At 48.2% G+C, this 22361-nt stretch overlaps 2 protein-coding genes and 1 pseudogene across 9 annotated transcripts in view; all 3 read right to left on the bottom strand.

The window, feature by feature from the left end:
• Positions 1-594: 594 nt before the first annotated feature.
• On the bottom strand, positions 595-7736 carry Snorc (secondary ossification center associated regulator of chondrocyte maturation). Its single transcript, XM_005326487.5, has 3 exons — positions 6746-7736; positions 840-1022; positions 595-741 (listed from the first exon to the last, which is right to left on the bottom strand). The coding sequence occupies exons 1-3, from the start codon at positions 6816-6818 to the stop codon at positions 632-634; spliced, it is 366 nt and encodes a 121-aa protein (XP_005326544.1). The 5' UTR covers positions 6819-7736; the 3' UTR covers positions 595-631.
• A 128-nt stretch (positions 7737-7864) lies between these two features.
• Positions 7865-19137, bottom strand: LOC144365673 (large ribosomal subunit protein uL3 pseudogene; annotated as a pseudogene).
• A 157-nt stretch (positions 19138-19294) lies between these two features.
• The window catches only part of Gigyf2 (GRB10 interacting GYF protein 2), a 129484-nt gene continuing 126417 nt past the window's right edge, over positions 19295-22361 (bottom strand). For all 8 annotated transcript variants that reach the window (XM_078018244.1, XM_013359165.4, XM_021727065.3 and 5 more), the window contains one exon: positions 19295-21136. In XM_078018244.1, coding sequence (XP_077874370.1) covers positions 21069-21136 — 68 coding nt within the window. In that variant the 3' untranslated portion in view covers positions 19295-21068. The remainder of the gene's footprint in view (positions 21137-22361) is intronic.

Raw genomic sequence — 22361 nt, 5'->3', positions numbered from 1 at the left:
ATCCCTCGTGTCTGTATCTAAGTCAAATGATGGCATCGTCACCCCAAACAACCTGGCCTTTGGGAGCCTGAAAGCCCTCCGCCATCCCCAGGATCTCTAGAAGGAGGGCTGCGGCTGGACAAGCTCTGTAGCCAGTTCTACCTGTCGGCCTCCAGCTTCCCTTCGCCTAGGTCTCTCCCGGTCCAGCAAGGGGGCGGATGTGGGGATCTGCCCCAGGTGCTACGGAGACCGGAGCTGGGTCGGGGCCCAAGAGCAGGAGAGCTGCCCGGCTCCTTAGCTTGCAAAGCGCGCTTGCACTCCAGCACCCACCACCCGCGGCCCCGCTGCGCGCACATAGCTCCCTGTTCTGCACGCGCTCTCCAGCACGTCACATGCACGCGGGCTCGGAATCGCTGCGCACACGCGCGCATGCACTGGCGCACGTGGCCACCCGCGCACGAGTTGCACGCCTTTGCCCTCCACCCACGGCGCAGCACACGCGGCGCGGACCTGCGTGCTCTCCCCGGCTCTCGCGCGCACTCTGGCACACCTCCACGCGCTCACACTCACGCGCGGGCGCACGCGCAGACACAGGGCGCATGGGGAGTGCAGCCGAGTCGCCCCGCAAGCGGTCGCGGCTCATTTATTTGCTTCAGGAGGTGGAAAACTTTCTCAGCGCGACGACCACTAGCGCCAGCACCACGCAGGTGGCCAGCAGGGCGGCGATCACGATGGCTGCGATGGCACCGGGCCCCAGCGAGCCTGCGGAGGACGGAGACCGCATCAGTCCCTGGCCCCAGCCGCGGCCGCCCTTCCCTCCGCTCCCCTTCCCCTCCCCGCCCTCTTCCCCAAGCTTGTACCGCCGCCGTGGTCCAGCCGCTCCCGCGCCGTGCTGTCCTCTGGGCCGGGCACAGAGGTGGGAGGCGGTGCAGCGGTGGCTGCAGGCTCCTGGCCGGGGCTGGTACTCTCAATGGGGCCTTCTCCCGACGGCAGCTCGGCGGGTTCGTTCCACAGTGTGGGATCAGGCTCCTGCGGACCCTCGGCTGCAAGGTCAAAGACAGGCGGTGAAGCCAGGTGGCTGGGCCTACTGCGCTTTGGAGTTCCCCTCCCTGGTCGGTCAACTCAAGGAGCCAGTGTGTAAAGCTCTGAGTTCAACACTACACTGGCCTTCCCATTTCACAGGCAAGCAAACTGCAAAACTCACCCCGAGGCCATGGTACATTGGTCCAGATGCCTGCCAGGGGCTGGGAGCCAGGCTGCCTCCAGAATGTGAGGACAGATTGATGGGGTGGGGTGGGGAGACCTATGGGCCCTCAGAGACTGAGCCTGGGGCTGGCAGGGTAACTTTGGGGCAGTGGAGGTGGGGTTCATGGACCCAAACCCCAAGACCTCCTTCACCTGAGGAAAAGACTGGGAACCAGGGTCCCTACATACCCCAAGACCCTCAAGGGTTCCACTGCCACAAGGAGAGGCCCATCCAGACCCTGCCTGATACAGGTGACCCTGCTCCTCCTGAGCCTGACTGCGGCAGTCCCGCCACCACAAGGCAGAGGGCTACCCTCCACAACCAAGACTGCTGTCTCCTGAACAGGGAGGTGGAAGAGGGGAGGGGCAGCCAGCAAGGGAGGCCCACCATCAAGCCAGGCACCTGCACATCAGTCCCTGGGCAGCTTTCTACAAGAGTCCCTCTCTGCTTATGAGGTTGGAGTCAGCAGGGTTGGGGGAATGCAGGGACCCCAGAGAGCAGGAGGGAGACAGCCTTAATCCCATAGGGAGCACAGGATGAGAGGCCTGGTAATGATCTTCTCCTTGGGCCCCAACCAGCCTCACCACCCAACCCTCAGGACCCCGGTGGAGCTCCAGAGCAACACACACCGAGGGCTCACCCACCTTGCCCAGGAGGGAGGCCTCCGAAACCCAGTTCAGTTTAAGGCCAGGATGGCAGGTGGGCTCCAGGCCTCTCCTCCCAGCCTTCATCCCACAGCAAGGCTTCAGCAGAGTCAGGGCTGCCAGACCCTCCTGATAACTGGGACGGAACTGTGACCCAGAGACAGCCCCCAAGCAGATCCCTAGAGTGAGCTTATTGGATGTTGTGTCACTACACGCCATTGCATTGACTGCAGCTGTTTGTGGCATGGGGACCATTCTTATTCCTTTTCAGGAGCAAGAAAGCCAAGGCTCAGGTTGAGCTGTGGGGTCACGTGGTAAATGGTCTGCAGCCCTGGACAGTGTGCTGAAGGCCGCACTTCCTGTGAGGCCGCAGGAAGCTGCAGGTCTTTTAACAGCCCTGACAGCAGCCTGTAGGTTCCTGGGCCCTTTCATACCCAGGAGCTCTATCCCTGGGCACTCCCTAGCCCCTGAAGGCCTCACTGGGACGAGCTCACCAACTCCAGGAGAAGGGTGCTCAGAGAAGACACAGGGACCTCTGGAGCTTCCTGCCCATCTGGGGCAAACCCAGAGGAAATGTCAGCCAAACCCACACTTAGGGTCAGTCTTAAAATAACTGGGCCCTTCAAAAATGTCAGGGTCAGGAAAGGCAAAGGAAGGTGGAGGACTTGTTACAGATTAGAGAGGAGACAGGTAAACAAAGGTGTGTTCCTGATTGGGGGGGGGCAGGCCTGAGGTAGAAGATATTTGGAATCTGTGGGTGGAATCTGAATCGGGCTGTAGCTCAGGCTCTGTCAGTGTCCCTCTGGTTTTAATTGTGGACTCTGCTTGTGTAAGACAAGATGCACGTTCTTAGGAAACATTTGGGAGCAAAGAGGCATTATCGTCAGCAACTTCCTTTCAAACCATTCGACATCCAGGAAGCAGGAGCGATGCAGCAGAATGTTGGTATTTGGTAGATTTAGGTGAAGCATCTACTGGAGTTCACTGGATTATTTTTTTGCAACTTTTCTGTGAACTTTTCACCATAAAATGTAACCAGGTCCCTGGCTCCCCAGACTCTGCCCCTGCCACCTCCTCAAAAAGCCAGGTCTGGGTCAGTTGTGAGGCTCAGCTTGCAGGCAGGGACCACTGTCACCTTCCTTAGGGCTTCATCAAATCAGAACCCTTTTCAGAAAAGATCAATGGCAGTCAGGTGTGGTGGCTCATGTTGGCAATCTCAGTGGTTCAGGAGGCTGAGGCAGGAGGATCACGAATTCAAGGCCAGACTCAGAAATTTAGCAAGGTCCTAAGCAATTTAGTGAGACTTTGTCTCAAAATAAAAATAAATAAATAAATAAATAAAGGCCTGGGGTTGTGGCTCAGTGGTAGAGTGCTTCCCTAGCATGTGTGAAACAATGGGTTCGATTCTCAGCACCACATAAAAAAATAAATAAATAAATAAATAAAAGATATCGTGTTCCTCTACAACTAAAAATATTTTTTTTTCTAAAATATTTATTTTTTCATTATCGGCGGACACAACATCTTTGTTGGTATGTGGTGCTGAGGATTGAACCCGGGCCGCCCGCATGCTTGAGCCACATCCCCAGCCCAACTAAAAATATTTTTAAAAAATAAAAATGGCTGGGGTTGGGGATGTGGCTCAAGCGGTAGCGCGCTCACCTGGCATGCATGTGGCCCGGGTTCGATCCTCAGCACCACATACCAACAAAGATGTTGTGTCTGCCAAAAACTAAAAAATAAATATTAAAATTCTCTCTCTAAAAAAAAAAAATTAAAAATAAAAATAGCTGTGCTGGGCGTGGTGGCATATGCCTGTAATCTCAGCGACTTGGGAGGCTGAGATAGGAAGATCGCAAGTTCAAAGTCAACCTCAGCACAAAGCAAGGCCTTAAGCAACTCAGTGAGACCCTGTCTCTAAATAAAATACAAAATAGGGCTGGGGATATGGCTCAGTGGTCAAGTACCCCTGAGTTCAATTTCCAGGACCCAGTAATAAATAAATAGGGCTGTAAATGTGGCTCAATGGTTAAGCAACCGTGGGCTCATTCCCCAGTATAAAACAAACAAAAAAAACATTCCCTGACAAGGAGGCCCCTGGAGCCTGGCAGCACCCACTTGGTGGTCTACCTCCCAGAAGACCCAGGGCTGAACTGCCACACTGGTGTCTGGCTGCCACTCTGGCCCAACCTTGAAGATCATCCTTTGAGGAGGGGGAGGTGACCCAGCTAGGCTTCCCATGTTGCAGCCAGGAAGGGCAGGGTCTGTAGCCTCAAAGCTCCCATGAAAGGTCCCAGACCCTAGGCATGCGGGCCTCAGGCTTCAGGGGCTAGGCAAAAAAAGGCCAGAGTGTGCCCATTGCTTGGCAAGCCCTGAGGTCTGGGGTTCACAGACTGCCTGTCTGCCCTAAGAAATGGACAAACCGCTGGCCCCCTGCTTGTTCACCACATGCCCAAGACAGACTGGCAGGCAGGCACCTCCCTGTCCCACCACTGTGGCCAAGGCTCACCTCTGGTGCTGGGCATCTGACCAGAGAGGCCGCCCAAAGGCTTCTGGGTACCAGGTCCAGCGGACCTGGGTGGTGCCTGCTGGCCTGGGCCACAGGCTAAACTCACCCCAATCCACCAGCAAAGGAAGTGCAGCTGTGAGAGCCCTGTATGCCCGTCTCCACCTGCATTGCTCTGTTACAGGCAATTGCCTGTCCTCCCCCAAATTGGTGCTGGGAAGCTGTCAGCCAGTTTGCCCCTGGGAGGCCCTGTCAGAGAGGGTGAAGATAGGCAAAGAAAAGCCACAGGGACCAACAGGAGCACAGAGCACAGCCTGCAGTCCCCCCAGTTCAGAGGACTGCCCAGCAGGCTAAGTGACAGCGCGTGAGGGTGGGGAAGGGGAGATGCGAAGGACTGTCGCCTTGGCAATGGTGGGACCCAGAACTTCAAGGACGGAGTGAGTGATGGCCTGGGCCTCCATGCTGGGCCGAAGCCAACAGGGACGGTGGGGGCCTGATGGTGCTGCCACAGGCCTGGGCACCTCAGGCTCCCCCAGTTACCCTGCCTTTCAGTAAATAAGTTTGTTTAACACTCTGTCTGACCACAGGGCCCCGAGGCCAGGCACTGTGTTCACAGGCAGCCTTTGTGCGGGGCCATGAAGGGCCTTTTCATCCCTGGCCTGGCCTCCTGCCGGCTCAACCTGGCTCACTCCCCCACCCCAGTGGCTGCAGCCACCAGCTCCTGGCAGACAGGACAGCAGAGTAGCGCTCTTTCCCCTCCTTCTTGCCACAGGACCCCAGCCCAGGAAAGTCAGGGGGCCTGCTGGGCCTTGAACACATCTGCTCAGTTTCTATCTAGCCCAGAGCCAGATCCCAGAGTCCCCAAACACCCTCCTTCCAAGAAGGGTCAGAATAATAGCCAGAACCCCAAACCCTGGGGAGGTTGGTATGCTCTGGCCCCTTGCCCGTGGGGCCTGCCTGTTGGTAGCACATGTAGAAGGAAGAGGGAAGTGAGGCCAGGTCAGGTCCTGGCTGTCCCCAAAGCCCACCAACCCCTGTGTGTGCAGTCTGACCTAGACTGGAGGAGGCCTGGGCTGGGAGAGCCAGCAGCCCCAGGCCACAGGGAGGTAGGCTCAGTAGTTTCCCTAGGGTGGGGGCTGCAGGGATCTCAACGCTAAGGTCCAAGCAGTGGGAGACACTCCTACACTTAAGGTTACTTCCCCCAATTCCAAGACCATCACATGGGCTCGCTCAGTAGGCATCTCTCCTACCACCAGTTGGCAGGGCACTGCCCAGCCTGTGAAGAAAGTCGCTCTGCCGGAGACCCAGGGTTCCAAGGAGGGCCTAGAGGTTGGAGGCACATTCCCTCAGCATCTGCTGAGTGTCGACAGGACGCTAGGTCCATCCCGAGAGCTCCTGTGTCTGACTGTGAAGCTCCCTGGTCCCTGAGGGAGGCGAGTGGTGGTCGTCTCGCCCCCTGCGGACAAGGAGAGGGCATGTGTGGAGAGGGTAGGGACAGAGCCAGAGGCGACGCCAGCAGGCCACCATCGTGCAGGCTTCCCAGGGTGGGGTGGGGGTCACATCAGCTCTCCCCAGGCCACGCTTTCACAAGGGAGGTCACTTTCCTCCCTCAAAGATCCACGACATCCCCAAAGCCCAGGCTTCAGGGCCTTGAGACACTCTGGGTACAGAGGCGGGTGCCCTTTAGCAATGGAGGGAGAGTATTTCTTTCCAGAGCAAAGCCAGCCTCTGCCCATCTGCATCTTTTTCTCAAACTCTGAAGTCAGCCTGGACCAGTCCCTCCCAGTGCAGGCCCCAGAGAGTCGGCTGGGGCTTTTTTCTTGCTTGCCCCAGTTGGGGTCATTTTGGCCTCCGTTCAGAGCCTAAGTCCAGCATCCTCAGTGAGATCTCAGGTCTTTTGCCCTCTCTGAAAATTTTCCCAAGATGGAGACATGACCTGGACCTTCACTCTGTGAGCACTGCAGAAGACCAGCAGGGAAGGGTTTATGGGTCTTGAAAGGTAACTAACAGGACTTTGTGGACTTCGGCTTGGTGACTGGGTCTGTGACCCTTCTGCCACTTGCTCCGTGCCCGGTGCCCTCTCCTGCCTCCCATACCTGAAAACCTTTAGATGTTTGAGTTCTGGAGTAACCCTCATGTCCCCATACAGATACATGTCCTGACCCTGCTCCCCAGGTTACCCTCCCACCTCAGTCATTGTTCTTGTGGTTGAGACACCTATCCTGTGCAGATGCTCCTAGCTGGACTCTGACAGCTTCCATCAGTCACCCAAATGCCCGCAACCCAGGGGACACTGAAGAATCTGGCCCCAAGGGGGTTCTTGACCGCTGGAGGCTGATGGCAGCTGAACCAAAGGCCTGCACCCCTTACCTGTGAGCACCGCAGGGGCCAGGACCCCAGAGATGAGCAGAAGAGCCACGCGCAGGGCCAGGAAGGATGCCATCCTGGCGGAGAGTGAGCGTAGTGCGTGCCGGGCGAGAGGACTGAGCCGCTGCACTTTAGCAACGGGAAAGAGGCATCAAAGGGCTGGGAAGGGTTTTCATCAATGCAAACTCTGTCCTCCTGGGACACCGTGCCCGCCCCCCACACACACACTCTCTCTCGCGCGCACACACACACACACATACACACACACACAGCGAAAGCTCACGGAACAGACCTGGTCTCCCAAACCCAGGAGCAGCCCCACCCTTGGAGAGGGAAGGAGGAAATTGCTCTCTCCCTCTCCCCCCCATCTGTCTCTCTCTCTCTCTCTCTCTCTCACACACACACACACACACATACTCTCTCTCTCTCTCTCTCTCTCTCTCTCTCTCACCCAAGTGAGGAAACAAGGATACACACCTCCCACACATATTTCTCAGCCACTGGAAGTGAGAGGTTTCCATACTTCCTGGTGCAGAAGAATCACCCAAGGACCTTAGAAGCACATATGCCCCAGCCTCCATGCCAGGGGCTCAGGTGAACGTGCTTGTTCATGTTGTGGCAGGCCTGGGAGGTCCAGGGCAGGCACTCTGCTTCAGGTCGCAGAGCTGGCGAAGAGGTGCGTTCATTTAAAGCACTGTCTATCCAAGGCCCCGGGTGCCCTAGTCTCTTACAGAAAAGCGTGTGGCCTTGCTCCTGCGTTGGGGTTTTCACAGGCACTCCTCTCTGGTCCAGAGATCTGAACTCCCACCTGGGCATTCATGCCGTAACCCTCGCTGCAGCCCCGCTGCCCACCGCCTCACCCACACTCACCCACAGTGGGGCACCTAACAAACTGCTCAGTTCCTGGCCTCCAGTGTGTGGGCCTCCATGTCCTCCTCCCCTGCCCATCAATGGGCTCCCCGCTCCCCACCTCCCAGAGGGCCTCAGCACACAACTAAGTCGCCAAAGCTCTCTCTTCTCCTCACTCCCTCCGCCCAAGCCCTCGAGAGACTTGCCCACACCCCTCTCTGTACTTTTCATGGCTTCCCACAAAGAGCTTCCCTGGCCCTGCCATCCTCCTCCGCCTCAGCTCTCTCTGTTCCTTCTGGTCCACGAGACTTGTGCGGGTTCCTCCGACATACCCAACTTGATCTGGCCCAGGACTTTTGCTCTTGCTGTCCCTCTCATTATGGGCTACCTTCTTTCCATCCGAGTCTCAGTCCCAGCAGCCTCCCCATGCCTTAATTTCTTCTTGGCTCTCATATTTTTATAAAATTATCCTGTTTCTTTTTTAATTAATTTTTTTTTCACTGAAAAAGTTTTTATTGGGTGCAGCCATCTGCCCATGCTCCAGACTCAAGCACCTTCTTCCTTGGTGATCCAGTCTTTCTGAAGTGGTCCAATGAGTGCTTTCTTCTCCTCCATAGTCTGGAGGCAGCCATTGCCAAACTTGGTTGTAGTGTCATGAACCCTGGCCGACCTTCTCCAGAGCGCTGTTCAGTCTGTACCAGCAAGAACTTTTGGAAGGTGAGCACTGGCTTCTTGGACCCACCAACCTTTCAGCATGACGAAGTCACTGGTCACCTCACCATAGTAGACAAAAGCCACCCAAAGGGCTGATGCTCTTGTCAGACAGGTTAATCACTTGAAGCATTATTTTTGATTAGTTTGTCATCCTTCATGAGGTAGCCATGACCAATCTTGTAGATCTTCTTGTTGATCTCAGTGTGGTGATGGTAGCCCAGGTCACAGAGAAGACCACATAGGCAGGATGCCAAGCTCCAATACAGGCAACCTTGCACAGCCCTTGGTGGGTCTTGCCGGGCAGCTTCTTGGTATGCCAGTGACTGGTGACTCCTTTGTAGCCTTTGCCCTTGGTCACACTGATGATATCCATCATGTCATCCTGCCCAAACACCTGGTTCATTGGGACCTGCTGCTCCAGCCTCTCCTGGCCCAGTTCAGTTTCTCAGCCTTGGTGCCTCCATTCACCTGGAACTCCATCAGGCGGGCTTTCTTCTGGTGCAAGGGAAGCAGCCACATCTGGGTGGAGGCGATAATCCGGATGTCCTGGCAGTATTTTTTCATGCTGAAGTCCTTCTCCAATTGCTTCTTGCCCATTACATCCTGCCACTTCTTGCAGTATTTGGCAAAGGCCTTCTTCTTAGATTTATGCCAGTTCTTATAGAAGCACCTTTTGCACTCATCACTGATATGCTCAGCAAAGATGGTCTTGAAGGACTGGAGGCCTGGTAGGGTTTCCACGTAGCTCACAATGCCTATAACCACCCTGGGTGGTGTCTCCTCTATGATTACAACCTCCACAACCTCCTCCTTGTTCACCTTGGATCCTGGCTTATCAACTTCCCACTTGATATAGGTCATGCCAGCCTTGTATCCCAGAAAGGCTGTGAGATGGGTCATCTTCAGGGAAGCTCTTCATCTTCCCGTGATGCCTGCTGCTGTGCTTCCTAGCTAGAAGCCCAGGGATCCAGGTCTGGGAGTGGAGAACTACTTGTGAGACAGCACACTACCAAGTCCCGCCAGTAGAGCTTTTATTTAATTTTTGAAGGTGCAACATACGTACTGGGAAGTCTACAGATCCTGTTTATAGATGAACTGTCCTATGTATACACCTGAGCAAGCTCCATGCCAGAGAGTGCACTCCTCGTATACAAGACGGGGTCCTCCCCAGTCAGTAACTCCCAAAGCTCTGGTCCGCCTGCTATCCTCTGGACGAACTGGACAAGTCCTGTGTGTGGACCGGTCACATGGTGTGAACTGCTGTCTGGCTTCTTTGGCTCAACATTACCTGGAAGACTCATTATCGTTGAACACTATTCAGTTGTACGACTGTGCCATGGTTTACCCATTCTCTTACCCCTTCATCCACATTTTGTTGGGTTGTCTCCAGATTGAAGGTTTTATGAATATGGCTTCCATGAACATTTTATCCAAGTAAAAATGTTCTACCACTTATCAGCTATTAATTTGCCAATTCTCCGTTTTGTTTTTATGTTCTCCAGAAATTCATTGGGAATTTTTTTCTTGTAGTCTTTTGTGGACCTAGGCCATTAGATCTCTTGGTTACATATCTGGAGTGAGAACTCCTGGGTCCCAGGGCAGGGACATCCTTGCTTCTGTGGACAGTGCTGAGTAGCTTCCCCAAGTATCCTGGCTTATATTCTCCCAGCAGGAGAGGGCTGGTTGCTCCAAGCTCAGCACCACCAGTCTTTGTCAGTAGGTAGTTACATGCTGGTGCCTCACTGTGCTTTTGCCTTTGAAGTACTCAAGGACAGCTCCTCATTTACAGGAATAGCCTCTTTCGTGAGGGGTCTACTGTGTGTGTGGGGGGGAGTGGAGTATTTATTAGAGTGATCCTTTACATTTCTGGGGGATTTTTGTATATTCCAAATAAAAACACTTGGTCTGACACACCTAATGATACTTTAAGGTGAAGTGTTTAATAGCATGTTTTTTGTCTGCCTCTGCCATGTGGCTGTGCTTCAGGACAGTGGAGGCTGTTTTGTTCCCCAGTACCTCCCAGGACCTAGCACTGCCTGCAGCAGGAACTTAGTACTTGAATCCAATCAGCCTGGGCTTCTGGGGTGGACATAACACCTGTCCATCTGGCCCCATTCTCATCTATCCAAACCACAGCAGGACCTCATGACCCTATGACCCCAGTACTCTGCTGCCTTTCTGACTTCCTGTTAGGATCTGCCAGTGGGAGACACTGGCAGGAGATGGAAGGAAGACTCTTTCTACTCAGGTTTCTGACCTTTGGTGACAAATGTCAGGTGGCCATCAATAAATTAATCATGGAGTACCAAATTAGTAAGATTTTTCTAGTTTGTATTATTAGAAACCTGGAAAATGTTTGAGAATGAGTTCTGAGGTGTTAGACTAAACGCGCAGGGTGTGAATATGACCCTAGTTGGGCCACGCATGTCGACAGTTTGCTTTCTGGAGATCCTGAATCCAGTGTCCTCAGGAGCTCTGACAGTTTGGCTGACTCATTAGTAGCCTAGGTGCCATGAGACAGAGAAGCCTAAGTTAAGAGGTGAGAAGCCAAAAGCATAGGAAGAAAGGAATGCTGGGGTGCGTTTCTCTTAGGAGGTGATGCCCACATTCACCAAAGTACACTCTTCAGAGAGGCACTGGGAGATGCATTGAGAAGGAGATCAAAATCCTCCAAGGCCAGGAGATGACTGGATCGGTGATCCTATCGCAGCAGAAGCCAAGCAGCAACACTGACCTTCCAGAAGCGAGATGGATGCAACATTGCACAGTTGGATGAGGATGTTTGACCCTCAGGAATAAAATGGGAGCCTACTAATGCACTACTACTTGATAAACAAAAATGGACACAAGCACAGAGCCTCTCCTCCAATTCACAGGCCAGGACTCTCTTGACAGAAAGGGAAGCAGCTTATCGTTTAGATGGCCACAGTGTAAACAGCAAGTCTCCTCCAAACATTCCCTGAAAGTGTTGGCAGCCAGAGGCTAAGACAGCTATGCCCTGCAGGAAGAGAATATACTTAGGGGTCATTAGACACAGGCTCTGTGCAGACACTCTGCCCTGGATAGTCTGAATGCCACTGTGTTCACCAAAGTGCAAGCTCATAGGTAGTTTTTCCCCCCTGAACCCATCCCAATGCATGAGAGGTAAGGAGAGGAGGTTGTCCAGGGGTAAGAGTGGGCAGCAGAGAACCCATCCTGGTCCTGGTGGCAGGACCAGGCATGAGCCAGTCTCCAAGCTCCTGGTTCATGCTCTATTAGTGCATCAGACTTCACCTATTAAGCACAAACTACAAACATAAATTTAGAATTTCAAGAAGTTAAAGCATAACTCATGGTACATAGCATGTGCCAAGAACCTGGGTTCAACCCTCAGTATTAAAAAAAATTCCAGACAGTGAGTTCAGTATTCAGTATTTCAAATGATTATCATAGCCATACTAAATGGAAGTAACTCTCAGCCTAAGACAAAAATCTAAATTACAGATTGTTACAACAAATAACCTTATACATAAGTATTTTTGTAATGTTTTTCTTTAAACAAAATACAGTCATGAGGCACAACAGGGACACCCTCTGAGAAACACTTTGTTAGGCAATATTGTCATTGTGAAGACATCATAGAGCATCCTTACACAAACTAGGACAGCAGTGACATCCCTAGGCAGTAATAACCTATGGGACCACTTAAGTATGAGGTTTGACAGAGCATCTTGTGACTGTATCATACTAGAAAGCTTGTCTCTCACAGTGGGTTAGCAACCATAAAACTACTTGGGGGGTATTCTAAGACTAAGCAAATGTGGAAACAGAGCTGACTCCTGCACAACACGGGAGATCAGGGGCACCAACCCTTTTGACACTCCTAAAACTTAACACTAGAGTTGACTGGGAGCCTAAATGATAATATAAAGTTGGTTAACATATTTTACTTTTTTGTTTTTTGGTACAGGGGATTGAATCCAGGGGTGCTTAACCACTGAATCCCAGCCCCAGCCCTTTTTTACATTTTATTTAGAGAAAGGGTTAACACTGAGGGTTAATACATTTTACGTTACATGTATTACACACAGTAAAAAAATATGCAAGAACTCTGAGGTGTTTTTATTGGATATGGACTTTACTGGAGAGACCAATTTCTCACATGGAGGTGACCAGAGCTGCACAGTTATTTTTATTTTGGTACCAAGAATTGCTTAACCACTGAGTCACATCCCCAGCCCTTTTTATTTTTTGAGACAGGGTCCCACTGAGTTGCTTAGGGCCTCACTAAGTTGCTAAGGATGGCTTTGAACTTGCTGCACAGCATTTTAAGCAGATACTTGCAACAAAATTCACCCCAATAGCTATACACAGTGGCTACGGAAGTATTACAGTAGTATAATACATACTAGTTAATTTTATACTGTAATGGTTTAACAGTGTATTCAATTTGTTTACATTTTCTTTGACACTCTGTATGTTAAGTGCTCAAGTTTTGATAAATTTTCAACTTTTTACAATAGATGTATATGTTTATGGTAGTAAATAATTTTAAAATAAAGTATTATCTACATATATTTTATGCATTCGTGATATGCCTTTTAATTTTTCTATGTTACAGCTTGCATAGTTTTTTTCAAATTGTCATAAATCTCCCAAAGATGAATCCATGGCCCACACAGTTCAAAACTATGTCATCCCAGAGTCAACTGATCAATAAGAGCCAGGTTTCTCACTGTTGGGAAAGGAAATATAAAATGAGAGAAGGTCAGAACGTATCCTGTGGTGTTGCACTGAAATTGAAATTGGAGTATCAACAACTCATGGTAGGTATATATGTTATAGAGATATATGCACATATATGGACAAATCTGAACTTATACATAATAAACTCCCTGTTTGCAGGGATATTCCTGAATCAGTGATACCCCAGTAGCCGTGAACATGCCCAGTGCCCAGATTTTAGTTTTTGGATACTCTCCTTACTGAAAAGAACCAGAGCTCCCTGGAGAAATAGCTAAGTCCATATCTGGGAAAAGTAGATGATGGGCCTAAATATCTTATGTCAAAATACAAAACAAAACAAAACAGAATGATGGAGATGTGGTAAGAAGACACAGAAGCAGTTCCATTTGTGCATGAAAAACGGTATCAGATTATAAGAGTGTATACATGTTTGTATGAAAAACTCTTCCTTATATCACAATGTTAACTAATAAGTGCAAAAGAAATGTTGGCAAGCTGGGTAAAGGGGCACATGCCTATAATTCCAGCGGATCAGGAGGCTGAGACAAATTCAGAATTTAAGTTCAACACTAGCCTCAGCAATTTAGCAAGACTCTCTTAAAAACAACAACAACAAAACGTCTGGAGATGTGGCTCAGTGGTTGAATTCCACGGGGTTCAATCCCTGGTACCAAAAAGAAAAAAAAGTGTTGGCAGCATCTGAGTAATAACTGGTCAAGCAAGAAGTATCAATAGATGGGAAACTCGTGGATACATTATATATGTGTGTATTTTTAGTTGTAGATGGACACCATACTTTTTATTTTTAATGTGGTGCTGAGGATCAAACCCAGCGCCTCACACAGGGTAGGTAAGTGATCTACCACTCAGCCATAACCCCAGCCCTAGTAGACACATTTTGATGAAGAGATAGACATTCACATAGTCTCAGTGTTTACCACAAAGAGAAAGATTGTTACTTTACAAAAGTACTATCACCAACCCCATGTACCTCCTATGATGCATTCACTTGTGGTATTCCTCCAGAATCAACTTGAGAGGAAGTACCAAACAAATCCGTTTTGAGGGTGTTCTAACAAATAATTGTCCTGTACTCTTCACAAATATCAAGGTATGAAAAATAAAGAGACTGAGATACTGCTCCAGATTAAAAGTAAAGACTCTTGGGCTGGGGATGTGGCTCAAGCGGTAGCGCGCTCGCCTGGCGTGCGTGCGGCCCGGGTTCCATCCTCAGCACCACATACCAACAAAGATGTTGTGTCCGCCAAGAACTAAAAAAATAAATAAATGTTAAAAATTCTCTCAAAAAAAAAAAAAAAAAAAAGTAAAGACTCTCAAGAAAAATGACAGTTCAGTATGAAAAGCGATTGTAAACTTTTCCTTATCCGACACTAGTGGAACAACTGGTGAAATCTGAATGCAGCCTGGCATTACCAGCATTGCGTCACTAATTCCCTCGTTTTGATAACTGTATTGTGGTTATATAACAGAATGGCCTTATTTTGAGGAAATATACCCCTGAGTGTAGGGATAAGAAACAGAAGGTATAAAACTTTAGAACTAGTTCATTTAAAACATCGGAGGTTGCTATGGTGCTGCACACCTGTAAACCCAGCAGTCAAGTGCTCATGGAGCCTGGGATGAGCAGTGAGTGCTCAAGTCCCCTCTCCCAGCCTCAGGACCAGCTAGAAATGGAACTTCAGCAGTCATCTTGAGTTTTATTCCTTCTTACATGTACACATGTCCAGCTATATATATATGAACCAACCAATTTTCTCTTCTCCTTTCCTCTTTTATATATTACACAATCCAGTCTCTGGGATACCAAATGCCCAAGCGGGGCTGAAAGTGAACTAGAAGTGGGCATCGCCTAGACAGGGGTGTAGTGATTGGTGTGCATGACCAGCAGGCACGGCTTTAGTTCCCCAGTAATTCATCTTTTAGTAACTGCCTTCTCCCACTTTGCTCCCAACCCATTCAACACCAGTTTTTCTTTTTAAACATTTCTTTTGATTACCTAGGATGGTGTGTTCCATGTTGGGACCCTGACCTGCTTCAGGCCCCATTTGATGTGACTATTGTCAGAAAATCCAGGTGGGGGTCTCTAACCCCGCACAAGCCCACAATGCTTGCATTTCAACACGTCTCCTGCAGTGAAACTGCAAAGGGTTGACTACTAGCCACAAACTATCAAGAAAACATGTGTTGGCAGCCCCCAGACTCACTTACTAGCAAGTTGGAGCTGACGGGAACCTCCCAGACCAGACAGGTCAGGGTGTGTGATCCACCTCAGGCTATAGAATCACTTGGGTGTTGATAGGTAATTTCCAGAGTGGTGCTCAACTCTGGGAGACAGAGTTCAGGGATTGACTTCTGTTTTAATTTCCTCAAATGCCCTGGATCAACCCCTTCATTCCACAGTCAAGGAAACCAGTAGCCAGAACAGTACATATGGAGGACTGTTGTGCAGTCTTGTGGGATTCATGCCACAGTGCCTCCATAAGAATAACACTTCTTCATGCTAAGTAGAAGCCATCCAAGGAGGTAGTAACTCCTGTTTAACATGCTCAACTACACCCATGTATGGGCAAAATGGCCTACAAGTGGTGTTCATCAAGCATTTAGGTGCTGAGAACTGTACTATATTATACTCATAAGTTACTGATCACAATTCCCTGATAGTTCTCATTTCAGAGACACGGAAACAAATACTGAAAGAAAGCTGCCCGAAAAGTAGGTGATGGGACCAACATTCAAATCTGACCTTGGATTGCAAGGCCCCCATTCCCAAACCACTCCCAGGTTAACGCTACAGAGTACTTATCCACCAAATTCCAGATTCTATGTAGAAGTGGAAACTACACAGCCCAGCTATTACCTGGAATATGCTCTGACTCCCTGGCTCTGCACAAAACAGAAACCAGAGCTGATTCTGAATCCTTCTGCCAGAAAGGCTAAAGTCCTCGGTCCACAGGGTAGCACCTGGATTCTTTTCCTTGATCAACATACATAAACTCACTACTCCATGTTTCCCGTTTTAAAATAGAGAATGGAAGAGATGACTGTGGTAGAGACTGCCAACTACCAACACATCTATTCTCCAATTCTTAGTGACAGAATCCTATGGTGTTTCGGACAGCTAAGCACTCAATCAAACTCCCCAATTTCCAGTCTTTTTTGCAACTAATTATAGTTATGTATTTACATTCTGACTGGTTTAAGACTTCCAACATTGAGAAGAGCTCCCAAACAAGCTCCTTTAAAGATGCTAAGCAGACAAAAGCAATGCTAAGCATCAAAAAAGCAATCTCCTTTTCCTGCCTGGAATACAGTCATGAATGTTGGTACTCTAGCAGTCACCTTACACCATGAGTGACTTTATAGGATGGTGAAACAGAAAGAACTCAGGTCCCTGAACCATCATATGAGCCTTGGACCAATGACCTCTGATTCCACTTGAGAAATAAACCAACTCAAGTCACTGCAACCTGATATCTTCTGTTAAACACAACCAAGCCAATATTGGCCCACTGAACATTTTCAGGACCACTTATGGTGCTCATATAGAGCATAAAGCATCTGCTGACCAGGGACCACTCCTGCATTGGGAGGAAAAACAAAGGAAAAAAAATGGAAATTTTTAAGAAACCTGTCTCGGGATGGGGTTGTGGATCAGCGGTAGAAACGCTCGCCTAGCACATGCGAGGCCCTGGGTTCGATCCTCAGCACCACATAAAAATAAAGAAAATAAAGGTACTGGGTTCCAACTACAACTAAAAAGTTAATATTTAAAAAAAAAAAAAAAATCATGTCTCTGCTTCCTAAGTTCAGCTGCATTGAGTCAAGTGTCAAAGCCATTATTAATTCTGTTCCCATGCCGTCACCACTTTATAGCAATGGTGAGGGAGGAGACTACGACAGCTTACTGGCCAGAGCAGTACTGAGGAGCTCCCCTCTTCCTTCCCAGCACCCATGCACTGTTTTTCCCACTGGGTGAAGCATAGCTATGGTTGATACTTCAGTTGTAAAACACTCCCACTTCTGGCTGAAATTTTCCTCTTGGAGGCTTTGGGCTCCCAGTCCAGAACTAGCAAAAGCAGAAGCCGTACATGGCCATCATTCTCAGGGAATCTAACATCTGTAAAATGAGCATTGCATATCTGGCTACTCCAGGGATCCCAGATACCCTAAGATCCCAGCAAGCACCACAGCTTCCTCTCCAGGAACAGCCAAAACTCAAGCAGGACCAAAGGCATCTTCAGAGATGGGCCTTGTTGTCAGTCTAATTACCCAAGTGGGATGTGCTCTGTTGTACCTGGTTTAACTTGCAGGTCAGCCACTCTTCTGCCAAAGATCTCTCTCACACCCTGGAAGTACCATGTAGAAATGTTTTTTTCCAAAGATCACTTCTGTTTCATTGATCACATTATTATCTTTATTAAAATGCAGACAGAGGCATTTTCTATAAAGTGGCCAATTCTGTCACCAGGCCAATTTTAAAACAGGGTGTAATATACATCCTATATATAAAATAGAGCATGTATGTGCATATATATACATACACGTAAATAAAATGGATGCCCTAAAGATTATTTAAATTGAGACCAGAATTATCAGATTCATCCTGAAATAAACAAAACCAAACCACTTTGACTTAAATCAATGAAATAAAGTGCTTGATGCAGATGGCTGAGCTCATTTTACTCAATCACCTTCCCTGAAGGGCTGCAATAATCTCTCCCACCCCCACCACTTCCATCAAGGATGATATAAGAGTGCTGTGCTCCACCCTCCCACCCTGAGAATCTGAATACAGCATCACAGCAGCAACTATGTTGCTCTAAAGCATAGGTTAGAAAAAGGTATTGTACTACTGCTTCCACCTGGTTCTTTGGGTGATGTCCACAAGTTGGTGCCACCTAAAGAAGACGGATAGACTTCCAGACCCACAGGTGGGCTGCCTTGGAGAGCCCACCTCATTAATCAAGCCTTTTTTATAAAAAAAAGTCCCAGCTGACATCTGACCACAACCACAGGAGACCCTGCAAGGAACCACCCAGACGAGTCTTTCCCTAATTCCTCACCACAAAATCACCAACAAAATGAGGTTGTTGTCAGCCAATTTGGAGGCCATTTGCTATGCAGCAATGGTGATTAGAACACCAACTATCTTTGAGGTAAGTCTCTGTAATCAAACGGGGCATTTTTTAAATCTCAAGAGTTTAAAAAACGATAGTGTACAAACAAACGCAGCTGGTCCTCAGTATCTGCAGGTTCTGTACCCTTGGAGCCAGCCACCCTTGACTGGAAATGTAGGGACTGTCTCTGTACTGAGTACGTGCACACCTTTCTCAGATCATTAGTTTCTAAACTGCATATGGTGTAACAACTTACAGTGCATTTACTCTTGTGTTAGGCCTTACCAGCAATCTAGAGAGAATACAAAGTAACCATGAGGATGTACATACTTTAGGAAGGCAAGGTTCTGTCTGTAGAGTCCTGGAACCCATCAATCCCCTGAGGATACCAAGGGACAATTTTACTTTAAAACTTGGGAAGGGACTAGGGGTATAGTGCAGTGGCAGAGTGCATGCCTAACTCACACTAGGTCCAGGGTTCCATCCCCAGAATACCTCCCTCTCCTAGCAAAAACAATAACAAACAACAACAACAAAAGCTGAAGAGTGAAGGGAAAACCCCTGAAGAGTGGTGGCTGCAAGCAAAGGAGAATATGAAGGGTAGAGCTGAGACAGAAACATGCTTGAGAAGATTGGTTTCTTTCCACTGAGTAGGAAAGTCTTCAGACAGAAGCAAATCTCCTGATTAGGCAAATGGAATGTTCTATGACTAAAATTGACTTTTGTTCTGCTCATCTGCCCACTCCACTTCCAATTTTTTAAAAGCTTATTTTTATTTTCCCCAAATAAGTAGCAGAGTCTGCTTTAGAAAATGTGGCCGACTCTGAGGCACATTCAGAGGGTGTGTGTCTGTGGTTTCAGGGCGGAGCAGATCCGCAGGGAGGCAGAAAGGGAGAGTCAGAGGAGGAAAGCCACTGATCAAACTCTCCCATGTTTACCTTGACCTCTACCTTCTCCAATACAGACCCGGCCGTGCCCCATAGCCTGGCAGGGAGAACCACCTCCAAGTCTTGGGAGGTCACCATGGCCTGGAGCTGTTCCATGCTGCCAAGGGGAATGATCTAGTGCAAAACTCAGCCTCCACAAGGAGGGGCACGAGAGGTGCACTCAGAGAGAACCAACCATGTTTTATTTAAGTTCTTTTTTATTTTCCTCCACACTGGCAAAAGTTCCGAGGGAGCTTAAAGTTTTGTAAACATTTTAACTATCCCTCTTCCCCACCCCCCACTTTTGAATTTACAAAGCAAAGGAGTAGGAGTTCCAATTTTAACAGATCCCCATCTCCTCATGCTATTTGATCCAAAAACTATATACAAGTTTGTAGCAGTCTCTGTATAGTTATTGTACATGTTTAGGAGGGAGGGAGGCAAGAGAGGATAGGGAGAATGGTAATCCAAAATAATAAAAATAGAAACCAAATATAATCCTCCAAAACCAAACTGCTCTCAGAGCAACTCCAGCTTTCTCCAGGCGCAGATGACAGAAAGGAAAGGTGCTCCACCTGGCAGCCGCCCCACCACAGCACCTCTCACACAGGCACAGCCGGCACATGGCTCCCTCCAAGGTGTGACTGGCCATTCTGGGTGATGTTCTGTGGGGTGTGGTGGCAGCAGGAAGAGGGCTTGTTTATAAACAGCGCTGAGTACAGTTCTACTTGAAGTGACAGGGTGCGAGGAGGCCAGCACCAGAAGCCAGAGCAGGCTTCTCCACCCCATTCTCGCCCACCCTTCCATCCCACTGCTTCCTCCTGTGTAGTGGTTTCCATGGATGAAGGTCTTACAGATGGTCAGGTTTTGTATGTTCTCTTTGCAGAAAAGGCAAGCAACTTGCCATCCCAGAATCTTTAAACAAAACCTGTTCAGGGCCACAGCAAGACACACACGCAATGCTCTGAGGAACCAGATGAAATTCCGGGCTTTTATCGGAAGCAAAAGTTTATCCCTACCCAAAATGAAATTATACAAATTCATACATATGGTATAGATCCTAGCTGCCTCTTAAACGAGACAAATTTTCAGCAGAAGGGCCCAAAACAAACTGGTCCTAGTCCTCTGAAGTAAAAATATTTATGGGGGGAAAAAAAAATCAGTTTTTTTGTTTTTTGTTTTTTGTTTTTTTTTAAGAAAGAAAAATTAAGAATAAGTCCCTCTCCCAGGCCACAGGGTTTCCTTTGTCCAATCAGGGTGGAGTATGCCAGGGGAGAAGTCAGCTTGCTCAGAAGTCACTATCTAATGAAGAAAAACATGAATCCTTTCTCCGAAAGGATGTTCAGAAAGAACAGGCAAGGGGTGTGCAACATCAAACCAATCAACCCAAACTCCACCCACTCGGGGCCTCTGTGATGCAATCCGAAGTTAGCAGTGGCAATGCAACCTCCAGACTGGGAGAGCTCTGGCTGTCTCTGCAGACACTCGAGTCACAGTTCATGGGGTGTTTTGTTGCTGGCCAATGTCTGTTAACCATTAACTCTCTTCATGATTGCACCAGTTAGACCTTTTGCCCTTATGGGGGGAAAGAAGAAAAAACAAAACAGAAGGGAAAAAGTGACAAGAGAAGTAAGCTGCCCTTGGCAGATCCCAACATACTATACTCTCTGGGAGGCAGTAGATGAAATCACGGCACAGTGAAAATGTGCTGCCAAGATCAGCCTTGCTGGGGAGCAATCCCACCTGTCAACCCCGACACAGGGTCTGGTCCACTTGTGTACAGTCTGAGATGCTCACCAACAAAAACGGTTTAAGGAATCTTGGACACAAGGGGCTAGAAGAAAAAGCCTGAGATGATCGGTTCTGTGATTTGTTGCAGAGTGATATAGAGTAAATGATGAGTACGTGTTGTGTCCAAAAGTGGAGAATCCATGGTCGGCAGAGAGGAGAGGGAAGTGAGTGCCTGGCAGGTGCTCAGTAGTCATCCAGAGTCTCAATTTCACCCATGTTGAGTCGTTCTGATGATGCATTGACTGAAAATCCTGAGGAAAAAATATTGGCTATGAGTGACCACACCTAGACAATCAAGTGGCTCAAACTCTACGCAATGGGCTGGAATATAAGTTTGTTTCTGAACATACTACCCACATGGGTAGTAAAGGGAAACATAAGTAGACTTACAAAGGAAAGTATTTCAGTTAACCACATCTGATAAACCTAAACGAAATCTGACTTAGGAAAAAAGCAGCACTCATATGCACGCAGGCTATAAGCAGTGCTCATCAATACCACTGACTTGAAAATCTAACGCCAGAAGTTGCATGTAATTTTTACAAAATCTACAGCCAAAGGTTGATAAAGATGACCATGAACAGGGCTTCTTTGGAGTTAGCAAGTCCTAGCAAGCTTTCCAGTCCTCTGCCCTGCATAAATCCCATAAATGTCTCAGTTGCTGTTTGAAAACCAAAAGCAAACAGGCGATGCCCTCCATTCCAAAAGAAAAATCTGCCCCAGAATCAAAGTAACAGCTCATTTCATAAACTGTTTGGTCTATGTTCTGTTTGGCAGGTGTGTGCTGGTATGAGGTAGGTTTTCATGTCCTTTTTTTTGTTCTTCAATGTTCACACATTTGAAATGTTCCAATAACAAACAAAAATACTTTACATAATAAAACAGCTTAGTTAACTGACTAAATTATCATTTGAAAATATAAGCTTGCCTGCCTACTAATCAAGGAAGCTAGGTCCCAAGCTGCTGACAAGGCTTGACACAGGGAGAGGCTAGAACTCCAAACCTACCCTGAGAGTCCCCATCTACTGTGGTACTGTGTGTGACCTGCAAGATCTTCTTTCCCTTGAAAGTAGTCAAAGGTCAGTGTTCACATTTTTACAAGAACGTAAAGACCAAACAATGTTCAACATGAGCTGTTATTCTATGATTTTGAGGCAGGCTCTTCTTCAATTTCACATTTATCTCAAGAATACATGAAATGTGATAGAAGACAATAATACGTTTCATCAATACAGGAGAAATGTAATTATAAAAAATAAACAAAATTTATTTTAATTACACAGACAGGAAGGGAAAAGTCTATTGCAAAATATAAAAAGCTGATTATCTGATGCTATGTGTTGATTACTAAGCTAGGATTAGCAGACATGATCTTGTTTAATTGTCAAAAACCAAAACAATAAAAAATACAACTGGTAAGGTGTGCTCACCCTCCACATGACAGAGGGAAAAGCTCGGGGAACACCAGAGGCAAGG

This window comes from Ictidomys tridecemlineatus, chromosome 7, assembly GCF_052094955.1.
Source record: "Ictidomys tridecemlineatus isolate mIctTri1 chromosome 7, mIctTri1.hap1, whole genome shotgun sequence".
In the NCBI taxonomy this organism is placed as follows: Eukaryota; Metazoa; Chordata; class Mammalia; order Rodentia; family Sciuridae; genus Ictidomys; species Ictidomys tridecemlineatus.
Note: the sequence above shows the minus strand (reverse complement) of the source record. Positions and strands in the feature narration are given on the sequence as shown.